Source organism: Myotis nattereri, assembly GCF_964212035.1.
Source record: "Myotis nattereri genome assembly, chromosome: 1".
Taxonomy (NCBI): Eukaryota; Metazoa; Chordata; class Mammalia; order Chiroptera; family Vespertilionidae; genus Myotis; species Myotis nattereri.
In genome coordinates, this window is record NC_138075.1 from 228921831 (window position 1) to 228943519 (window position 21689).

Consider the following 21689-nt stretch of genomic DNA (forward strand, 5'->3'; position numbering starts at 1 on the left):
GTTTTGGCGGCACGAATGTACCAGAGATTTCTATCCCGGTTCCCTTCCTTATGATCCCCCGCCTCTGGTCAGTGCCAGCCGCCCCCATCCCCGCCCTCAGCGCCCACTCACTCCAGAGGCCCTGGGACAGGTGCGTGCTGCCACCCGCGGACTTGGGCAGGGAACACTTCTGGCACATGCATTCCTTCCCGTTGAAGGTCACTCGGTCCCCGGGCGGGAAGGGCAACCTGAAACAAGAGAAGGAATGACCAGCCAGGACCCCAGACACACACCATCGCCTCCCCCAGGGACCTCCCAGGCCGAGGACGCCAGGCCCCTCCACCCAGTGCCGCCCTGTCCCTGACACCTGAGCCTCCGTGCCCTCATCCGCACCAGCAGGCAGAGTGCCGGCGAGCCCCGAGGAGCGGAAGTGCGGGGTCACACGCTGTGTGTGTGCGGCAGACTGCTTTCCACGGAGGCTGCACCCCTCCGCGTTCCCCCCAGGAGTGTCTGAGAGTTCCTTCTGCTCCACACCCGCACCGACGCGCCACACCCTCCATCTGCTTCAGCCATTCGGGTGGCTCCGTGACGGTATTTCATCATAATTCCCAGTTGCCTCCCCTGGCGACTGGCGATGCCCAGCTCGTCCCAGGTGTCCGGGGGCCTCTCACATACATTTTTTGTGGACTACAGGTGAAACCCATCTGCCCACTGTTTAATAGGGTTTTCTTTTTTTTGTTTTCTAATGTTGACTTGCAGAAGTTCTTTATGTATTTTGGACACCAGTGCTTCATGACATATACATTATCTACCAGCCGGTGGCTTGCTTTTGCCTCTCCTCGGTGTCTTTTGACATTTTTCTTCAGCTTGAAAATTTTCCTTTAACTTTGTTGCAGGTGCGGGATTCTGGCAACAAATTCTCCTAGCTTTAGTGTGTCTACGAAAGTCTTCATTTTTTGACTGACTGCTTTACTGACCCTTTTATTCGTGTACACTCTTAACAGTCACATCCCATTCAAAGGTTGTTAGAGTATTCAACGCTGTGCGACCATCCCCATAATCAATTTGAGGACATTTTTTATCACCCTCCCAAAAGAACGCCATACCCTTAACCGGTCTTGCCTTCATTTTTTAAGTTTTTTTTCTTTTGATAGACTTTTTCAGCTCTTTAAAGATGCTGTTCTATTGTCTTCTGGTGCACATAGTTTCAGATGAGAAGTCCACAGTCATTCTTTTACTAGAGGCCTGGTGCATGAAATTTGGGCACGGATAGGGTCCCTCAGCCTGGCCGGCAACCAGGGCCAATCAGGGCCTTCCCGCTGCCAGCCAGGGCCTCCCTTCCCTGACTGCCCACTGCCGGCTGGGGCCTTCCTTTGTTCCATGCTGCCCCCTGGTGGTAAGCACATGTCATAGCAAGTGACAGAACTCCCGGTCTCCCAGTCGAACTCCCGTGGGGACACTTTGCATATTAGCCTTTTATATATAGAGATGCCACTGTACATAATGTGGTGGTGTTTTTTTTTTTCTTGCTGCTTCTAAGATTTTCTTCTTATTACTGTTTCTCAGAAATCTGATTGTGTTAGAGTTGGCAGGTTTTTGTTGTGTTTATTCTGCATGGGGTTCAATGAAATTCTTGGAACCATGAGTTTATAGTTTTCATCAAATTTGGACATTTTCCAACCTTCATTTCTTCTAATTTTTTTCAGTCTTCTCTCATCCCCTGGGTCTCCCCATCCCAACCTAGAGGGACAGACAGATCTATATCCACAGACCACCCGGTCTCTCTTCACATTTTCAGTCTTTTTTTTGGTCTCTTTGCTTTAGATCAATAGTTTCTATAGTTATGTCAAGTTCACCAATCTTTTCCTCAGCAAAACCTCCTGCTCATTCCTTCCTTCCAGGGAATCGCTCCTTTCAGAAACTGTCATTTTCACTTCTAGAAGCTCCACGTGGTTTCTTTCAGCATCTGCTGCGACTCTTCCTTATGCGATGCTTTCCTTTACACGCCGGCTGACAACAGGAGGTGTCCCAGAGTCCCTGCCTGTGCGCTCCGCTCCCGTTGCTCTCCTTCCTGGGCCCGCGGCCACGGCTGGTCTCCCTCCGGCTTCCTGGTGCTTTGGTTTCCTCTTATGAACGGTGGCATTTGAGGGGAAGTTGAACGTTGTCAATTTCACGTGGCCGAGGCGGGACTTCCTTTCCTTCCTCCGGGGAGCGTTGGACTTTGCTTTGGCGGCGGTCACCTGGTTTGTGCATCAGCCTGACCTTTCTGAGGTTTTTTCCCTGCACTTTGTCGGCTCCGTCCCACCGGTAAGGCGTGGATGGCCCTTTTGGTGTCCCTGCTGCGTGCCTGGGTATTCAGCAAGGACTGTCCGCCTGGCCAGGACCTACGGCCTCCAGGCCTGGGAACTGCTTCGCTTACAGCAACCTGGTCACTCTCTGCCTCACCCTGTGAAATGCCCTCCGTGTCCATGAGGACTCGACGGCCCCTCCACAGCTCCCGGAGCTCTTGTCCAGCGCAGCTCTCTCCCCTCTGCATGCTGCTCGGTCTCTCAGGTCACCGTCTCCCAGCTCAGCGAGAACGCCCTGCCCAGTGGCCCCTCCTGGGACCGGGCAGCAGGCCAGGCCGGTCACGGGGCTCCATTCCTTGGCCTCCTTCTCTCAGTCCTCAGCCGCCTGGGCGCCGACATCTGCAAACAGGTGTTTTGGGTCTTTTGTCCAGTTTTCTCGTTGTTTACAGTGGATGGTGGGCCCAAGCCCAGCAGGACGCAGCTGTCGGCTATTATCCTCAACACGGCAGATGACCCAGAGGTGGTCTTTCAGCCACTGTGATGACGTCAGCCCTGGCCTCCAAGCAACTCGCCCGGAAGTCAGACACTGAGACAGCCCTGGGGGACACTGGCCCTCGCGTGCTGGGTAACACACAGGGACGCCTTAGAAACGGTCCCCGCCATTGTTCCGCCCTCTCCGCGTCCCCGACAAAGCTCCCGCTTCTGTCCGGTGCACCTGCCGTAATACAGACAACGGCTTTGGGAAAACGCTCAAAAGCCTCCTGTTAAACTGGGTGTGATGAGGCAGCGAGGAGAGCAGAATAGCTCGTTTTGTTTTGTTTTTCCAGAGAGAGGCAGGGAGAGGGGGAGAGAGAGAGAAACATCCATGATGAGAGAATCATGGATTGGCTGCCTCCTGCACGCCCACACTGGGGATCAACCCGGGCATGTGCCCTGACTGGGAATTGAACTGTGACCTCCTGGTTCTCGACACTCAACCACTGAGCCACGCTAGTCAGGCAACACGGGTTTTCATTCTTTGTTTTCCAGAAATGAGATATTCCCCTGGGAGCCGTGTGGCGGTGGCGGTGGAGGGAGGGAGGGAGGCGGTCTCCCTGCTGCTGAGGGTAGGGACCTGGGTCTGCCCCCTGCATCTGTCACTGTACCCCACGCAGTGGCAGTGCTGGGCAGCCCGGTCAGAGGGCAATGAGCCCGGCCCTGCCCACACGGGGCTCACATCAGGCTGCTCCAGGGATGTGTTGCTAGAGAGGTTGGGCCCAGGAGAGCGTCAGGACAGGATGCAATGGGGGCGGGGGGACTGCTCCCGGTGGGAGAGGCTCTGGGAGGCACCTCCCTGCAGAGCCCTGGGAGCGTCTGCTGATGCACGTCCAGGTTCCCAGGCCTGGCCCGCAGGCACGTGGAAAAGCCCGGCTGGATGAATGATGGGGAGCGGACTGTGGAGGCCCAGCCGGGCTGAGGAGCGTGGAGACCCAGGGGCAGTGTGGACAGCGCAGGAGAGGGGAGGGGACCCAGCATGGAGACCATGGTGGGACTCCTGAGCGGGACGGTGACCAGGTGGGTTCTGGAGAGGGAGGGATCCTGGAAGCTGCCCATGCTGGGGGCTCACGCGCCTGGTGGTTGGGTGTGGTGTCACGGGGGTGAGAGGCAGGGAGTGCAGGGGGACATATGCCTGGTGGTTGGTGTAGTGTCACGGGGGTGAGAGGCAGGGAGTGCAGGGGGACATATGCCTGGTGGTTGGTGTGGTGTCACGGGGGTGAGAGGCAGGGAGTGCAGGGGGACATATGCCTGGTGGTTGGGTGTGGTGTCGCGGGGGTACAGGCAGGAGGACATGCCAGGCAGCCAAGGAGCAGCAGAGGCTGGGCAGGAGGGGCTGAAGCAGGTGCCAATATGGGAGATGGAATGTGTGGGGGACGCGGACAGGAGAGGAGCCGGCCACGGGGGCTGCGGGGGTCAGAGACAGAGCAACCTTCCCAGAAGCCAAAGGAGGCCACGTGCCAGCAGCCTCGTGGCCCGGCCTCAGCACCCCCAGGAAAGAGGGCTTGGTCCTGGGCGCCGGGCAGGGGAGGAGGCCGCAGGGTCAGGGCTGGTGAGGCTGTGCTCTGTGTGCGGCCGCCCAGTGTCCACCTGCCGTCCCTGGCTGGGTCCTGCCTCCCTCAGTAGCTGTGCCCCACTGGGAGGCAGGGAGGGAGCCCAGGCGGCCCCGGGGTGGGTGCAGGGGCCCAGGGTGGGTGCAGGGGCCCGGGGTAGGTGCAGGGGCCCGGGGTGGGCACAGGGGCCCAGGGTGGGTGCAGGGGCCTAGGGTGGGCACAGGGGCTCAGGGTGGGCGCAGCAGCCCGGGGTGGGCACAGGGGCCCTGGGTGGCACAGGGGCCCAGGGTGGGCGCAGCACAGGGGCCCTGGGTGGCACAGGGGCCCGGGGTGGGCGCAGGGGCCCGGGGTGGGCGCAGGGGCCCGGGGTGGGCGCAGGGGCCCGGGGTGTGTGCAGGGGCCCGGGGTGGGTGCAGGGGCCCAGGGTAGGTGCAGGGGCCCGGGGTGGGTGCAAGGGCCCTGGGTGGCACAGGGGCCTAGGGTGGGCACAGGGGCCCTGGGTGGCACAGGGGCCCGGGGTGGGTGCAGGGGCCTGGGGTGGGCGCAGGGGCCCGGGGTGGGTGCAGGGGCCCTGGGTGGCACAGGGGCCCAGGGTGGGTGCAGGGGCCCGGGGTGTGCGCAGGGGCCCGGGGTGGGCGCAGGGGCCCGGGGTGGGCGCAGGGGCCCGGGGTGGGTGCAGGGGCCCAGGGTAGGTGCAGGGGCCCGGGGTGGGTGCAAGGGCCCTGGGTGGCACAGGGGCCTAGGGTGGGCACAGGGGCCCTGGGTGGCACAGGGGCCCGGGGTGGGTGCAGGGGCCTGGGGTGGGCGCAGGGGCTCAGGGTGGGCGCAGCGGCCCGGGGCCACACTCACCGGCAGACGGCGCACACGAAGCAGTCGGGATGGTAGGTCCTGCCCAGCGCCGACACCACCTCGCCCTCGATGAAGCGGTCACAGCTGAAGCAGCGGGTGCCGTACAGCCGCTGGTAGTCCCGCGTGCAGATGTGCTCGCCCTGGCGCACGAAGAAGCCGCCCTCGGCCAGGTCGCAGCCGCACACTGGGGAGAGCGCGAGGCCAGCATCAGGGGTACCCGCTCCCCCAGGCGGGCCCCCCAGGGCACTGTGAGCTCCTGACCCTCCCCACTCCTCCCACCCGTGGACAAGGCCAGGCCCCGCAGGAGGGAACCGGGACACCTGACCTTGAACCCTCCGTCCCCTGGCCCCCAACACACACCTGCTGGCCCAGGGAGCGGAGGGGCTGGGGGACTCTGCTGGGTGGAGACTGGGCACCCAGCCTCAGGGCAGCCGGTCACGCAACCACTGGGACCCTGAGCCTTCACCCGCACACACCCCTCCCGCCCCAGGGGCACGTGGGAGCCAGGCAGGGTTTCAGCGGGAGCACTGCCCGGACCCCCCTCTCTGCTGGAGGCCCCAGACCCCCCCCAACTCCCTCCCCCCGCCCCCGGGCAGCCCCAGCACCTCGGCCAGGCCAGTCCTCACAGGTCACGGCCTCTCAAGGCGTGAAAAACCCTGTGGCCCTCATATGGTTGTGAATCGACACCTCAGAGTTTTCACTAAAATATTAACTGACGGCGGGTTCCCAGCACTGGCGTCTTTGTGGGTTTTGTTTGTTTTTAATCGTCACCCCAGGATACTGTCCCATTGATTTTTAGGAGAGTGGAAGACAGAGGGAAAGATGAGAGAAACATTGATGTGAGAGAAACACACCGATCGGTTGCTTCCTGCATGCCCCCAACCAGGGACCTAGCCTGCAACCCGGGCATGTGCCCCGGCCTGGAACCAAACCCGGGACCCTTCGCTCCGCAGGCCAAACTGAGCAGAACGGCCAGGGCCTGACTGGCATCCCTGAACTTGAGCACATCCGGTGGGAGGTAGATGCCAGGGCGAGACCACTGCCAGCCACTCACAGCCCGCCTCCGGCTCCCACACAGCGGGCTCTCCCCGCGCCCTTCATCCGGGAGAGCTGCACGCACGCAGGCACTTGACACTGAAGGTGCCGGCCGCTCCCCGCGCCCCTTCGGGCGTCGGCAGGGACACCGGTCTCCTGGGAGCCCCCGTGGTCGCGAGGCTCTAGGCATCAGTGAGGCTCGGGGCTGGGTTACCCTGACGACGATTAGTACAGAGCCATCAGGACAGCACGTGGCACACATCCTGGCGTTAAATGCCTGGAGCGCAGCGCTGGACGGTCGGGCGGTAGTGATGGGAGAGCTGTGTCTCATCCAGGGAGCCCCACTCCTGACCTGGGCCTCGCGTGGAGCCCCGGGAGCCGGGGACAAGGCCGGCCACCTCCCTCCACCACAGACGACTTCCCAGGGAGGCCAGGTGCCACGAGCACTGGGGAGGCTGGAGCATGGAAGCTGATTCCGCAGAGTCTCCGTCTGGTCAGCCGTTCCCTCGGCTCACGCTCCATCAGCGCCCCCCGCCCCCCCGCGTGGGCCCCCAGCCCAGCCCAGCCCTTCACCACAGGGTGGGGGGCCCCTCCTGCGGCTCCCTGCCCCTTCCCGGGCGCTAGGGCTGCATGTGCCGTGGGCTGGGACGGCTGCGAGGGCCTCGGACGGTCCCTCCTTCCTCTTCTCCAGGGGGGCAGCGCCTCGCACAGGCCAGGCGCAGGCTGAGCGCTGAGGGCCCGCACGGGAGCCGCTGGATTTGGGCCCCGGCTCCACCGTGTGCCACGCTGTGCGCCCCTGGGCAAGCTCCTGACCCCTCTGGGCCTCCGCAGAGGTGACCGTGCAGCACAGAGGGGCTGGGGCGACGTGAGTGCTGTCGGGGGACCTGCCAGGCCGGCTGTGCTGATGTCGCTCACCCAGAGCCCGGACTTGAATCCTGCTCACACCCCCGAGAGTGGGACCCTTTGCTGAGTCTCGCATCACGACAGAGGCCAGAAGATGTGCCCCCTCGGGAGGAACAGGCTCCCCGGGCCTCCCAGGAGATCTATGGCCTTTTTCTGCACCCCACCCCCACCACCAATAGGCCCTGGACCCCGGCCTCTGCATCCAGCTGTTTTCCTATTCTTCCCAAGGGCATGGCGGCCAGACTGCCCCCTGGAGGGCGAAGTGTGTAATGGACCTCGTGCCCCATGGAAACGTGAGTCTCCGCCACACCAGCGCCAGGACAGGGACCGAGGCCGCCTCCGCCTTCGTCACCCCTGCCCAGGGCAGCTGCCACTTCCTGCCGGTCACGTGGCTGCCGATCGAACCTCGGCTGCTGTGCTCTGGTACGGACAGGCCTGCTAGAAGCCCAAGTTCAGGGATAATTGAGAAAATCCTAATTAAGATCATTGCTAGTGTATTCTCTCTTCCTGTCGGACTGCCGTGCCTCACAGGGGTCGCGGAGCAGCGGGGTGAGCCTGCGTGTCAGCCCGTGGCACTTGCTGGCATTTACGAGAAGTGGTCAGGAGGGGTGGCGTGGTGGGAGGCACTTTCTGGAACACCATATGGCACTGACTCTAAAGATGTGGAAACCGCCCCGCCCTCTGACCCAGTGATCTCCTGGCCCCGGGAGGAAGTGACCAGGCTCCCTGCGGCCGGCCGGCCCCGGCGCTGGCTGCAGCGCCACACCGGCCCTGCGGGGAATGAGCCCTGGGGCAGATGGTGCTGGAGAGACGGGCAGCCTGGGCTGGAGCCCTCACTCCCGCTCTCCCCGCTGTGTGACCTGGGCCAAGTCACTTAGCCTCTCTGAACCTCAAAGTCCTCATTTGTAAAACAGGTGCACGGTGCCCCCCTGGCATGGCTGTCGGAAGGACTCAGGGAAGAGGTTTGGGGAAGCGACTGGCCGGGTGCCCGGGTGGGATCGGCGCAAATGCTGACAGCAGAGGGCTGGCCTGGTCCGCGTGGGCCGCGCACCCGGAATCCGGGCAGATGTGGGCGGGCACGGTGGGGAGCGTATCTCATGGGAGCGCTCCTCCGCCCTCGACATGCATGTTCCAGAGACAGACACGTGTGTGCAGCATGACTCCCCGTAAACGCTGGAGCCAGGCCAGCTCGCCGGAGCCTGACGCAGCCCCAGTGGTCAGGGGCCTCTGTGCTGGGGCAGGAGGACGGCAGGGCATGGAGCAGAGGGCCCGGGGGTTCGCCCCGAGCGGAGCGAGCTGGCCCGGCTGGTGGGCTGTGCTGCCTGCTCTATCCTGACCTCGGCCTCGGCCTCGCCACCGGGAATAACGGGCGTGTCATCGGAGGCCCCTCCCGCGGTGACTTCCCGCGGTTCTCCCGCTTGACCCGGTTCCTGGCTCACCCTGCCGGGGTCAGGCTGTGGACAAGCTGTGCCCGACGGATGCCGCCCTCTGCGCAGCTTCCCTGGGGCTGTAAGCCTGGTGGGGGGGGGGGGGTCTTCCACGAAGGCCTGGAACACCCCAAAGGCGAGGGCGCAGGCATTGTGCACCCTCCCCTAGCCGGCCCAGGGCAGCTCTGGCCTGGATCCTACAGTCCTCAGCGGAGGCGAGCTCAGGGGGCAGCGCCATCTTCCCTGTGACACGCGGGAGGGGCACCGGGGCAGGTCCCACATCCGACCAAACCCCGAGGGTCAAGCCCGGTGAGGCTCCGTCCTCGGCGCCGACGCCTTCTACGTGCTGCTGAGGTTCGCGCTACAAACAACTGCCCTTCAAACACGGCACTTCCTCTCTGGCTTTAAAGCAGCGGCCTGACGAGCTCTGCTTCTCGGGGATGGAGCCGACGGGTCGTTATGGAGGGAAACTGAGCCAGACACATCGCCCGGCGGGTGGGGCTCCGAGGAAGGGAAGGGACCCCTCGGGCAGGCAGGGCCCAGGCCCGACAGGCAGGTCACCTCCTCCAGGAAGACCTCCCGGCTGCGTGTCCCCTTCACTCCAGGCCTCACAGTGGCAGCGCCTGCAGGGGCAGGTGGACTGTGCTCCTGCCCACGGAAATGCTCACGGCTCCGCTCCCAGCACCGCCCCAGCACAGCACCGCCCCCGCCCCATCCTCTCCCAGAAAACATGCTCCCAGGCTGTGCCTGGTACCCTCACCTCAACTCCCAAACAGAACCCCATGCCTCTGTTCTGGGTGCCCCTATCCCCGCCTAGAACCCTAACACCTGCCTGAGGGCAGGGAGTGGGGGGACTGGGGGACAGCTGGGGGGGGCATTCACCAGGGAGCCAGGATGGACCCAGGAAATTCAGGGGCATCATGACACTCAGCACCGTCCCTGGCAGCCACCAAGCCCACAGACGGAGGGGCAGCACCCGCAAGGGGTGGGTGGGGTGGGGTCCCAGGGTCCCAGGGTCGGGCAGCTGTGGGGATGCCCATCCTCTCTGAGTCACTGGCCCCCCCAGCCACCCAGGGTCTGCCCGTTGACTGTGACCCTCCAGGGACGGAGGCTCCAGGCTGGCTCAGGGCCCTCCCCTGGGAGGGAGGAGGGGGGAGTCGTGACGGGGGCCTCCAGTTTTCACTCCAAACAGTGGGCCACGCACAGCTGCACACAGAGCCCAGGGCAGCGGCATGCTGGCAGCAGGCAGAGGTCCTCGGGCGCGGGCTCATTGCTGCCTCGCTCACCCAGGAGGCGCCGCCGCCGTGGACACCCCAGAGGACCAGGTGCGGTCGCTCTCTCAGGGGCAGGCCTGGGATCCCGCCCCAGACAAGCGCGGGCTGTGGGCTCGATCCCCAGTGTGGGGTGTGCAGGAGGCAGCCGACCAACGATTCGCTCTCATCATTGCTGTTTCTCTCTCTCCCTCGCCCTTCCTCTCTGAAATCAATAAAAACCTATTTTAAAAAAGAGAGAGAGAAGCAGGCGGGCCCAGCTCTTGGTGGGACTCCTCACAACGCGTTGCTTTACTTTCATCTCATGGCTGGTATCACTCACGCTCTTTACCATCAGAGACAACGAAGGCCATTTCACTCGGCACGAATGGCGATGCTCTCTTCCTACGCCAGGCGGGGCCCGCGTGTGGCCCGGCGTGGGCCCCGCGCCCCCACACAGCTAACGGAGGACGGCAGGGACCAGCACCCACCCTGGGCCCCCATGGCCACTGCTCGGCCCCTGGACCTGAGTCCTCGACAGGGTGCAGCTGCGTGAGGAGACCCCTGGGACTCCTGTCACACCCGTGGGTGGCACAGGCCACACTGATGAGATGGCACTGCCATAGGAAGGCTCTGGACCCGGCTTTCCAGGCTCCAGGTCTGCCCGCTGCCCAGACACGCCTGTGAGCCGATGGCAACTGACAGCCGGTTTGGAGGCGCAGCCGCCGGGCGGGCCGGACACTCACCTTTGCAGACGAAGCACTTGAGGTGGAAGTACTGGCTCTGCACCCGCAGCACCTCGCCCCTGCACACGTTCCCACAGGTGGTGCACAGGATGGCCGAGCCGGGCGGCTTCTCCAGGGCGCCCAGGGCCGCCGGCGGCTCCGACACTGTGGGGAAAGGAGCCACATTAACGGGGGATAGACAGGCACCAGGCGAGCAGCCAGGAATAGGGCAAGGACTAGGGCTCCCCCACTCCCCCCTGCACAGCACAGGCCCAGAGGCATCAGGCACAGGCTTTCCTCTGCTTGGGGGCCCATGGGAGTCGGACGTGGTCAACCCCAATGAGGGGCTCCTGCCCCCTGCCTGTGAGCACACCTGCAGGGACGGGGAGATCACTACCTCCCCCTGATGGCCCTGCCCCTGCAGCCTTGACTGGGGACGGCCCCGGTCCTAGGGCCTCAGAACCCCACCGGGGAGCTGTGCAGGCCTCTGCAGCCAGGGGCCCAGCACCCTTCGAAGGCAGGCACCTAGCACAGTCCTCTGTGGCCCCTCGTTCCTCCTGTGCCGGGACCTGGACCTGGATGTTGCTGCTGTGCCCGAGATGAGGAGGTGTAGGGAGGCGCTTGGTGCAGGCAGCTGGGCAGCAACAGGGACAGCCCGTGGCAGAGCCGGGCGGGGAAGCCGGGGCCGGGACCCACTCTCTCCCCGCGCAGTCACCCTGGTTAGCGGCAGAGGCCCACGCAGGGTCGAGTGGGCTGGGCCCACTTCTCATTCAGGACCAGTTCTGCAAAGCCACGCCTGCTGAGCACTGGCACCGAAGGGCTCCAGGCCTGCCAGGCCCATCCCCAGAGGAGGACATCACTCCCTCGGCTTCCAGCCTGCCCTCCCCCCGGAGCCCACCTCCGACAGCCCACTCGGCCAGCGAGGCTCCTCTCCTCCCTGCGGTCACTGCCCTGGCCGGCGGCACGGGGCCCGGGCCACGCTGGGGACAGCAGGCCTTCCGAGGAGGCGGCTCTGAATACCCCACGGGGAGCGGGGTGCCAGCTGTCTGGGACAGGGCACCACGCTGCCTGGAGACGCGGTGCAGGAAGGGAGGCCGGTGGCACGGGGCCCGGCGTCAGTGCCCGCCTGGCGCTCCCAGAGGAGCCAGGAGACCGCGCTCAGCTCGGCCTGCAGTCCGGGAGCCACGGCGGCAGGCCCAGCCCTGGGTAAATGCCGGCAGCATCGCATGCCCACACTCCCTCTCCCTATAGAGTAACTGCAGAGGCCGCCTCCTTGGTTACACAACACGACGGGAGGAGCAGAGGTGAGGCTCTGGGCTTGAACCTGAGACGCCCCGTGGGGAGCGAGCCGTGGCGAGACAGACAGTGCCAGCTCCCGCCATGCACAGCCCGCTGCCGGGCTCAGGGGGCTGACAGCCACCAAGTCCAGGTCGGAGGTCAAATGGACATTGTGGGGGCGGGGGGACCAGGCTCGCCCACTGTTATCGTCTCATCCCCCAGGCACACAAAGGACAATACGTGCTCATCTCCACAAGAACACAGGCACGTGCTGATGCTGCTGGAGACGGCCCAGTGCGCACGGGGGGTGGGGGAGGGGGGACGTCACCCGCCCCCCACCCGCACCTCCCCCATCAGTGCCAGAGCCCTGGGGCCTGGAGGCACCCCAGGCTGCGTCAGACCCTGGGGTGCAGCCCTAGCCCCTCCTCCGACTTGCTGGGGCCCGGAACTCCCAGACTTCCATCTGTCTGTGCATCCACCCTCCACCCACATCCCCTGCCCGGGAGGTGCCAGGGCCACGAACAAAAATGCGTCAGCCCAGGGTGCAGCAGACACTCCGTGCTCAGCACCAACAGCCTTGGTCATTGTCAAGATCCCACGGCCTGAATCACCAGTTTCCTGGCTCCTGGAGCTGTATGGGGTTGGGGGTGGGGAGAGGGGGGCTGCTTTAAGACATGGTTTCCTGGGAGGACCTGGGGCCTGTGAGGGTGAGAGCAGGGTGCTGCCCCCTGGTGGTGGGACATAGACACTGCATTGTGGCGACAGACACCTGTCTCCCTGCAGGTATAAGGGGTGCAGGTATAAGGGGTGCAGGCAGGTGATCCGGCCGGCCCGCACCTGCCCATCTGCCGGCTTGGCCCTGGGATCACGCCTGTGACTCTTGTGGGCGGTGACATGGGCCTTTTACCCCAAAGATGGGCTCACTCCTCCTGCAGCTGCCCGATCGCGGAGGTCCGCCATGCACACGGGGCTTCGCAGAGGCCCCACCCCTTACAGCGGCCGGCGGAGTAAGTGCTGCTGCTGCTGCTGGGCCGGCCGAGGCCCAGAGAGGTGGCCCCGCTGGCACGTGGCCGCGGCCAGACTGACCAGTACCGCGCATGGCACAGTTCTCTCCACGCGGCTCCCAGACAGCGATGGGCAGCTCTGGCCACGATTTCTGTCTGGAGTGTGAATGTCACAAAAAATCTCCACCCTTAAAGCCCTTAGGATGGAGGACCCAGTGCTCCTCCCGGGAGGAGCACCCCGAGCACGTGGCCATTAGCTTCCTTACCCCCAAGCTCCAAGGGCCCTTCCTGGGCCTCCACCACCTGTTTCCTAAGCCCATTTCTTCTAGGAATGACTTTCCCCACCTCTGTGACTTACCCAATAAATGTTCTCTGACGGAAAAAATAAAATAAAAAAGGGAGAAACCAACTATCAAGAAATGAGCCATCAGACCCCGAGCAGGCGTGGAGGACACGTAGATGCGTGTTGCTAAGCGACAAGCCAACCCGAGAAGGCCACGCACTGTGCTTCCAACCACAGGGCTCGCGGCAGAAGACAGCGCTACGGAGACAGTGAAAACCCAGTGCTTGTTGGTGGGGAGAGGAGGGGGAGCACAGGGGGAGCACGGAGGACCCTCAGGCAGAGAAATGGCTCCGTGACCCTGTGCTGGTGGACACATGTCGTATGCATTTGTCCAAACCGAGAACGCCAGCACCAGGAGCGCCCTCGCGCCCACGTCAGTTAACACGGTGCATCCGAACGGGGTCACCAGCTGCAGGCAAAGCCACCACCTACGTGGGTCAACAATGGACACAGCTGCAGGGGGCGTATTGGGAACACTCTACTTTCTGTTCAACTTTTCTTTTAAAAAAGGGGATTCGGAAACACTGCTTTTATTTCGTTGTCTTTCTCTCTTGCTGTTGTTGTTAATCCTCTGCTGAGGATGTGTTCCCATTCTGTTTTAGAGAGTGGAAGGGAGGGGGAGAGACAGAGAGAGAAACATTGATGTGAGAGAGACACATCGATTGGTTGCCTTCCGCATGCACCCTGACCAGGGCCGAGGGTCGAGCCTGCAACCACATATGTGTCCTTGACTGGAATCGAACCCGGGACCCTTCAGTCCTCAGGCAGAAACTCTATCCATTGAGCCACACCAGCTAGGGCTGTTTAACTTCTCTATAACCTAAAAATACCTGCCCTAAGAAATAGTCTGTAAAACAGTTTCAGAGAGAGAGGGGAGGGGTGGGGGGGAGAGAGAGAGATTGGGAGAAACGATCACATTGGAGACTACACACCAAGGCGGCAGGCTGGTGTCACTGTAATTTCCAGATTGGCTCTGACACTGGGTTTGCCGGGTCCCCAGCTGTGATAATAACACGGAGCGCACACTCAGTGGCTGGATCAATCCCTCAAGGGCCGGGGCTGTGTAATCCGGTGATAATAGAACTGCAGCACCAGGCCCGCTGGGAATGGAGAGGATTGGGACTGGGAACCCCCCCTCCACCCCCCCCCACGGAGGCTCAGCTCTGGATGGAGGCACAGGCTGGTACCGGGACCGAGGGCGGATGCCCGGCTATCGCTGGGGCCCCTCCCCATGGCCCCGCGGGTGCGGCGGGTCCTCGCCACCAGGGGCGGGGCCTGGGAGCTGCGTGCTGTGTCCTCCCCTCCTCAAGTCTGTCTCTGCACCTGTCCCTCTGTTTCGAGGGTAGTGACAGGGCAGGTTGGCACATGGTGGGGGCTCAGAGGGTGTTAGGGGGTGGGGGGCTCCTTCCAGAGGCAGGAGCTGGGAGAGGCATGGCCGTGAGCGACGGAAGTGCAGGCTGGCCATGGCTCCCACGGGCTCCAGCTCAGGCTCCCGGCAATTCCAGGGACAACTCAGGCTTCAAGCAGCTGGTCCCGGAGCCCTCGCCACCCACGCCCCGAGGGTGATATTTCATCCCCGGAAGAGCAGCCCTTCCTGACCGGAGAGGCATCTGAGGATCTCACGGGTGGCATTCCGGAAGGTCAGGCTTAGCGGGCATCTGGGCCCATCACCGCCGCCTCCCCTCCCCCGCCACACACACACACGCACGCGCGCGGGGAGATGCCAGGGCCGGCAGGCTGGGCCAGGACTCGGGTCTCTGGGCTCCCAGGCCCATGCTTGTTCCTAGGTCACACTGCCATTGGCCAGGCGGCCCCACTGGGTCAGCCAGTGACCTCGCCTGGTTCTTCAACCTTCGCCCAGAGCCCAGCACCCAGCAGATGCCCAGTAAATGTCCCTTAAACCTAATGAGAAGCAGGCAACGCGCCGGGTGACTCGAGCCCCACAAAGGGCCCCGGCAGGGGGTGAGTCACAGCCTCTGGGCATCGTCCTCTTTCGGGGCCCATGCCCGGGTGTGCCGGGCACTGTGCTCGGCAACTCCACCGCCAACCCAGGTCATGAACTGGAAGAGCACAGCCAGGATTCGAACCAGGGCCGCAGGGTTCCACAGCCACCGTCAACTCCCACCAAGAGGGTCTGTGGGCCGAGCTAGGCCTCTGCCACAGGACACCCCAGTGAGGGAGCTCGTGGGGCTCGGAACCGGCCAGCGCGCCCCAGGCAGGCACTGGCCAGCTCAGAGTCACCCGCCGCCCCTTCCTGCCCAGGCCTTTGAGATGGGGCCGCAGCCTTGACCTCCAGGTGGTTCTTGTAATTCGCTGGTTATGAATCACAGGAAGGAGCAAAGGGACACCAGACACCATCGGCATGTCATCTGGCAGCCGCACCAGGAAGCTGCAACGTCAGCGCCCCCAGGGAACCCCGGCCCATTCCCACAGGTCACTGGGGGGGAGGGGGCGGGTCCAACGAAGGGGGATAGGCGCATGCGCAGTGAAGGTGGGTGACCAGGGAAGGTGCCCGTCAGTCACACCTGGGAACTGAGATCAGGGGCCAGAATGGGCGTGGCCACTGCAAGGTCACGGGAGTTTGGGAATACACACTCCCCTAAACCCCGGCGCTCGCTCTCTTGGCTCGTGGCTCGCTCTTGGATCTCTGGTTCCTTTGGCTCCACACCCACCCGTGCTCCCTCCACAGCTGCGTGGCCCATGGCCCTGGGGGCCCCGCAGGCACCGGGCTTATGGACGGCAGCTGGGCACGCACTGAGCCAGCCAGACGCAGGCCTGGACTCCCCAGCGCATGGAACAGAGATGCTGGGCACTGGCTCTGACTGCAACCCCACGGAAGCCACAGGGACCCGGCCTCCTCCGCGGGACACAGGGAAGCGGGGCCCCTCTGTGTCTTCTTTGGGGAAACAACTATTGGGGTCCTTGGCCCCTTTAATTGGAATGTCTTTTTATGACTGGTTTATCCATCGTTTCTATATTCCTGACACAAGTCCCCTTATCACAGCGGTTCTCAACCTTCCTAATGCCGCGACCATTTAATACAGTTCCTCATGCTGTGGTGACCCCCAACCATAAAATTATTTTCGTTGCTACTTCATAACTGTAATGTTGCCACTGTTATGAATCGTCATGGAAATATCTGATATGCAGGATGTATTTTCATTGTTACACGTTGAACATAATTAAAGCACAGTGATTAATCACAAAAACAACATGTAATTATATATGCGTTTTCCGATGGTCTTAGGCGACCCCTGTGAAAGGGTCATTGGACCCCCAAAGGGGTCACGACCCACAGGTTGAGAACCGCTGCCTTATCACATACATGACTGGCAAATGCTACCTCCCGTTCTATGAGCCGTGTTTACTTCATAAAGTTGTTTGCCGCAAAAACGTGTCTAATGTTGATGAAATCGAACTCAGGTATACTTTCTGCGCTGCTCGTGTTCTTGGTGCCATGCTGAGGAGTCCACTGCCGCCCGCTGGTGACGCTCGGGCGGCTGAGCGGCGTCCGTGCACCAAGAGGTTGCCAGTTCGATTCTCATTCAGGACACCTGCCCGGCTGTGGGCTCCGTCCCCAGCGTGGGGCGTTCAGGAGGCAGCCGGTGATTTTCTCTCATCACTGATGTTTCTATTTCTCTCTCTCCCTTCCTTCCTCTCTGAAATCAATAAAAAAAACCAAAACAAAACATATTTTTCAAAAAGAAAAGAAACCATTGCCTCACTGAGATCGCAAAGACCTCTCCCTGTTTTCTTCTAAGAGGTCTTTGGTTTTTTAGTTTCTGCGCTTACAGAGCTCTATGTGAGCAGAACCTCGCTTCCGTCGCAGCTATTTTTATCACGCGATGCCACGGCTTCATTTGAGAACTGGGAACGGGAGTGTCTGTTTGCACTGCAGTCCCGTCTGCTCTTTGCCGTCGGCGTTACTGGCCATCATCGGGGGGGGAAACGCAACAGGGCGTGAAGGACACAGTGTCCCCGGCTGGGCGGGGCGCCGCCCCACCTCCAGCGTGGAAATTCCATTGGAGAAACCGACACCATCACATGGCTCAGCTCTGGGAGTCCAGGGTATTTTCAGAACCATCAGCACACCAGCCAGGCCAGGAGGCGTCACCTGAGCCCAAGCCAACTGGAGCCCAAGGCCGGTCCGCACGGGGCGCGTCTGGCCCACTGCGGGGAGCCCCTGCCACCGGCTTCGGGAAACAAATCCAAGTGTCCGCTGTGCTCACTCTGACACCCTGGAGGAACAGTCACCCCTTTACAGACGGGGCCCTTGGTGCCCCGGGCAGTGACAAGCCCCAATGAAACAGGCCAGGAAGCCAGGACAAGAGACTAGGGAAACTGAGGCAGAGCTAAAGGGCCAAGCAGTTTACAGCCAACTAGTAAATCCTCTCTTCTGTAACCAGGGACACCTACTCAGGGAGACAGGCAGCAGGACTCCAACTAGTGCCACTGCGCCAACCACACAGGACAGATGGAGTTAGGCAATGAGTCTCATTCTGGCACATCAGCATAACACGGATGACTATTCTACTGGGATCCTCCCCTAAGACTTATTCTAAACCCCCAGCCTTCAACACCCTTAAAACGGAGGTCCCGGTGCGTTCTTCCTCCCAGGAGCACCGGTGCCATCGCCCCCTCCTCCCGCCTCAGGCACACCCCATAGGGGACCCCACGAGACTGGCAGCCAGGGGAGCATTGGCAGCGGCAGCTCATCCCGGGCTCACCCCCGGACCCCGCCCCCAGGGCCCCCTTTCCTCTGACTTCCTAGTGAGCCCGAGCAGCCCGCCTGAGCCCATTTCCCACCTCGTCCCTCTCCCGTGGCTTCTTCTAGCCCAAGCCCCTCCTTGCTTCACTGTCCCCTTAATAAACGTCCTCTAAAAATCGCCAGGCCCAGCCGGGGTGCCCAGCGGTTAAGCAAGACCCAGGAACCAAGAGGCCGCCGGTTTGATTCCCGGTCAGCGCACATGCCCGGGTTGCAGGCTCAATCCCCTGGGGGACGGGGGGCGGGGGGGGGGGCGGGCGGGTGCAGGAGGCAGCCATTCCATGATGTTTCTCTCTCTCTCTCTCTCTCTCTCTCTCTCTCTCTCTCCTTCTCCCTTTCTCTATGAAATCAATAAAAACATATTAAAAATCACCAAGACTCATGTTACGAAATCTTTCCTGAACAAAGGCAAGCACCCACACTCTACTGGCCGGCCCCGGGCAGACCGCTCCGGGCCAGGCCCCTTCTGGTGACATGACCAGGGTGCGGTGGGGTCAGGCCAGAGGGAGGGCACTGCCCCAGCCCAGAGCTGCTCCATCAGTACAAACCCTGGTGCGCACGGCGCTGACGGGGGGTGTACACAGGCCTGGCCCTGCGTCCGGACAGACCCGCGGCCGAGGAGTGTGCCCTTGAGGGGGGAGGCTCTGCCCCGACGCCCAGAGCGGAGGCGCCCACCAGGCACAGAGCCTTGTGCTAGGACAGAGGCTCAGGACCAGGGTGGGAGCATTCCAGGATCGAGATGAGGTTGGACCCCACCCCTGCACATGCCGGGCTCACAGAGGTGCTCCCTGTGCACCCCAATCTCTGCCTCTGGGGGTCCAGGCTCTGTCCCTCACCCCTCCTCCATCTCATCCCCTCTCGTCTCCGCTTCCAAGTCCCCAAGTCCGGAACCTTCCCCTCCAGGCGTCCTCACTGCGATGAGACGATGAGAACGACCAGTTGTTTTTATCTAAGTTGCAGATGGCCGTTTCTCGTGTCAACACCAGGAGGACTGGTTTTGATGATATTCCTTAAGCAGGCCTCTCACCTCAGCTCAGCTGACATTTGGGGCCAGGCAACCCTGTGCTGGGGCGTCCGGCACCGCGGGGAGCTGAGCAGCGTCCCTGCCCCCCATGCCTGGAGCACCCCCCGCCCCCAAGCTGTGACAACCAGCAATGCCGCCAGACTTTGCCAAGTGGCCCCTGGGGAGCAAAAGGCCGGACTGAGATCCCCGCCTTAAAGGACAAGAAGGGAGGGAAGGAGGAGGGAGGGGCTGGTGCAGAGGCTGTGGGCCCGGGACTCCGCCCAGTGGGGGTCAAAGGGCACTGGAGCCAGATCTTGCTCCGGTGCCCCCACCTTACCCTCCCTGATCTCAGCTTATTCACCTGTAAAATGGGCCACTCCACAAAGTCCCAAAGCCTGGCATACAGTCGGCGCTCATAAGTGCTGCCCCGACATTCATAAACAGTGGAGCTCAGTTGAGCGCCTCCTTTCCTGTCGGGCCCCCAAAGCTTATTCCTGGGGCCCAAGACTTCCCATTAGAAAAACGCGCCTTCCTCCCGGCGATGGTCTCATGCACGGGGCGGTTTGGGGCCTTACCCGTCTCCCCGCCGGGCATCCCCATGGAGCGTGGTCTCTCCGGAGGGCGGCACCGTGGAGGCTGCGGGCAGCAGCCGGGCTGGTGCGGGCGCCTCTGCGGCCAGCACAGCTCGGATGGACACCCAGTGGGTCACGTGGCTGCTGCCGCCCTGGCGCCCACGCCCTGAAATAGACGGCCAGGCTCCGCGCGCACCTGTTCCCGGGCTCCGGGAAAGGCGCTCTGAGGGCGGGGGAGGGGCGGGGGCCGGGACACTCGCTGCCCGTGTGCCAGGGGCAGCAGAGCGGCTCCCACGCCCTCCCATCCACTCGTCTCTGCCAGGGGCTGGGCTGCCCGACACCCACACGCAGGGCTTCAACCACAGTCACGGCGCTCTTGGTCCTGGAGGCCGGTGGGGGCCGGGCCCCGCTCCCTCCTGAGGCTCCGGGGAAGGTCCTCCCCGCCTCTTCCAGCCCCCGTGGCTCCAGCCGTCCTGGCCTGGTGGCTGCATCGCTCCGATCTCCGCCACTGTCCTCAGGAGGCCTCTCCCGGCGCCCGTGTGTCCTTTCCGTCTCTAATAAGGGCACCGCATGGGTTTAGGGCCACCCTTACAGGATGGCGCCATCTCCACCTCATCTCAGTACATCTGCAGGGACCTTCACTCCACGTGAGGCCCCACGACAGGGCTCTGAGTAGACATGAATTTAGAGGGACTGCTTCCCATTCATTTATTCTACGTGGCCCCATGCACTGGGGGGAAACTGGGGCCTAGGACGCTCGGGTGACTAACGGGAGACCGTGGGCATGAAAGAGCGCTGGGCCCGGCCGGGTGGCTCAGTGGTTGAGCACCGACCTATGAACCAGGAGGTCCCGGGTTCGATTCCCGATCGGGGCACATGTCCAGGTTGCAGGCTCAATCCCCAGTGGGGGGCGTGCAGGAGGCAGCCGATCAATGATTCTCTCTCATCAGTGATGTTTCTCTTTCTCTCCCTTCCCCTTCCTCTCTGAAATCAATCAATCAATGTGTGTGGGTGTGTGTGTGTGTGTGTGTGTATTTAAAGAATTACTGTGCTGGGCCCCTACCTGAGTCTGGCTGACGCCCTGGTCCCCGAGGTGTCCCTTGTCCTCTGCTGGTTTCAGCTTTAAGATCCTGCGAGGTGGACGTATTTCTGACCCGCCCGCAGTGTGAGTGGCCACACGGCCCTGGACCCAGCCCGTGGCCGCAGCGAGCAAGCCCACAGCATCATCGCGGTTCCTGGTGCGTGTGGCGTGTGCAAACCCAGCCAGGAGCGGACGGGGCCAGGACCCACCGCAGAGGCACTGGGGCATCACAGTCACAGTTCCCACCCGTGGCGGACGAGGAGCAGCTCGGAGGTGTGAGGGTTACCTCAGTGACGTGCCCCGTGGGCACCTCCCCGTCAGCGCTCGGGAGTGGGGGCGGGGCCCTGGCTGCCCAGTCTGAGCTCCGGGAGCCGCACCCAGTGGGCGGGCCGGCAAGGCCTCCTGGTGCATCACGGCCCAGCCCAGGGCCCACGCGTGGTACAAACGAGGCATCCACAGCAGAGAGTGCCATCCTCTCGTTATGAATGAGACGTTTCCCCGTACTTATTCTGCTGCCCATGCCCTGCGGCCCCGTGCCCAGCTCAGGGCAGAGACGATGCGGCGAGAGTGACAACAGTGCACGGGCCGCCTCATCCCCAGGCGGGACTCCCATCCTCCTTCCCCGGGAGGCACTGAGCAGGTGCTGTGACCATGACGGGTCACAGGCTTTGAGCCCGGGAGTCCGGCGGGGGCGGGGGTTCTGCTGTGTGTGACCTGTGTCTGACTGCAGCTCCCATCCTGCCCCCCAACCCCCACCCCACGCACCTTCCAGATGCAGGTCGGGGTGGGGGGGTGACAGGGAAGCGGAGCTGGGGCCCTGAAACCCGTGAACTTCAGGGTCCCGGGTCCTAAGACAATGCACTTGAAGCCGGGCTCCCTGTCACTGGCCCGTGGCTTCCACACGGCTCTGGCGTCAGCACACAGGAAGGGCCATGCGATCGGAGGTGGCCGGCACAGGTGTGCGCCCCTGCGGGTGCACGGGGTCCCACTCTCCCTGCACCCTCGCCCTTGCTGGCATCGGGGGCACAGGGCAGCGTCCGGTCCCAGAACCGTGTGTTGCTCACAGGCTGGTCTTGGCCAATGGCACGGGGGTGGTGACC

General features: G+C 62.9%; 1 protein-coding gene across 3 annotated transcripts in view; it reads right to left on the reverse strand.

Moving 5' to 3' along the window:
• Positions 1-21689, reverse strand: part of ABLIM2 (actin binding LIM protein family member 2) — a 104819-nt gene that overhangs the window by 63834 nt on the left and 19296 nt on the right. For all 3 annotated transcript variants that reach the window (XR_013996029.1, XR_013996030.1, XM_081091869.1), the window contains exons 2-4: positions 10565-10708; positions 5204-5387; positions 112-227 (exon numbers count right to left, since the gene is read on the reverse strand). Coding sequence is in view for 1 of the 3 variants with exons in the window: in XM_081091869.1 (XP_080947995.1) it covers positions 112-227; positions 5204-5387; positions 10565-10708 (444 nt within the window). In the remaining 2 variants the exon portion in view is untranslated. The remainder of the gene's footprint in view (positions 1-111; positions 228-5203; positions 5388-10564; positions 10709-21689) is intronic.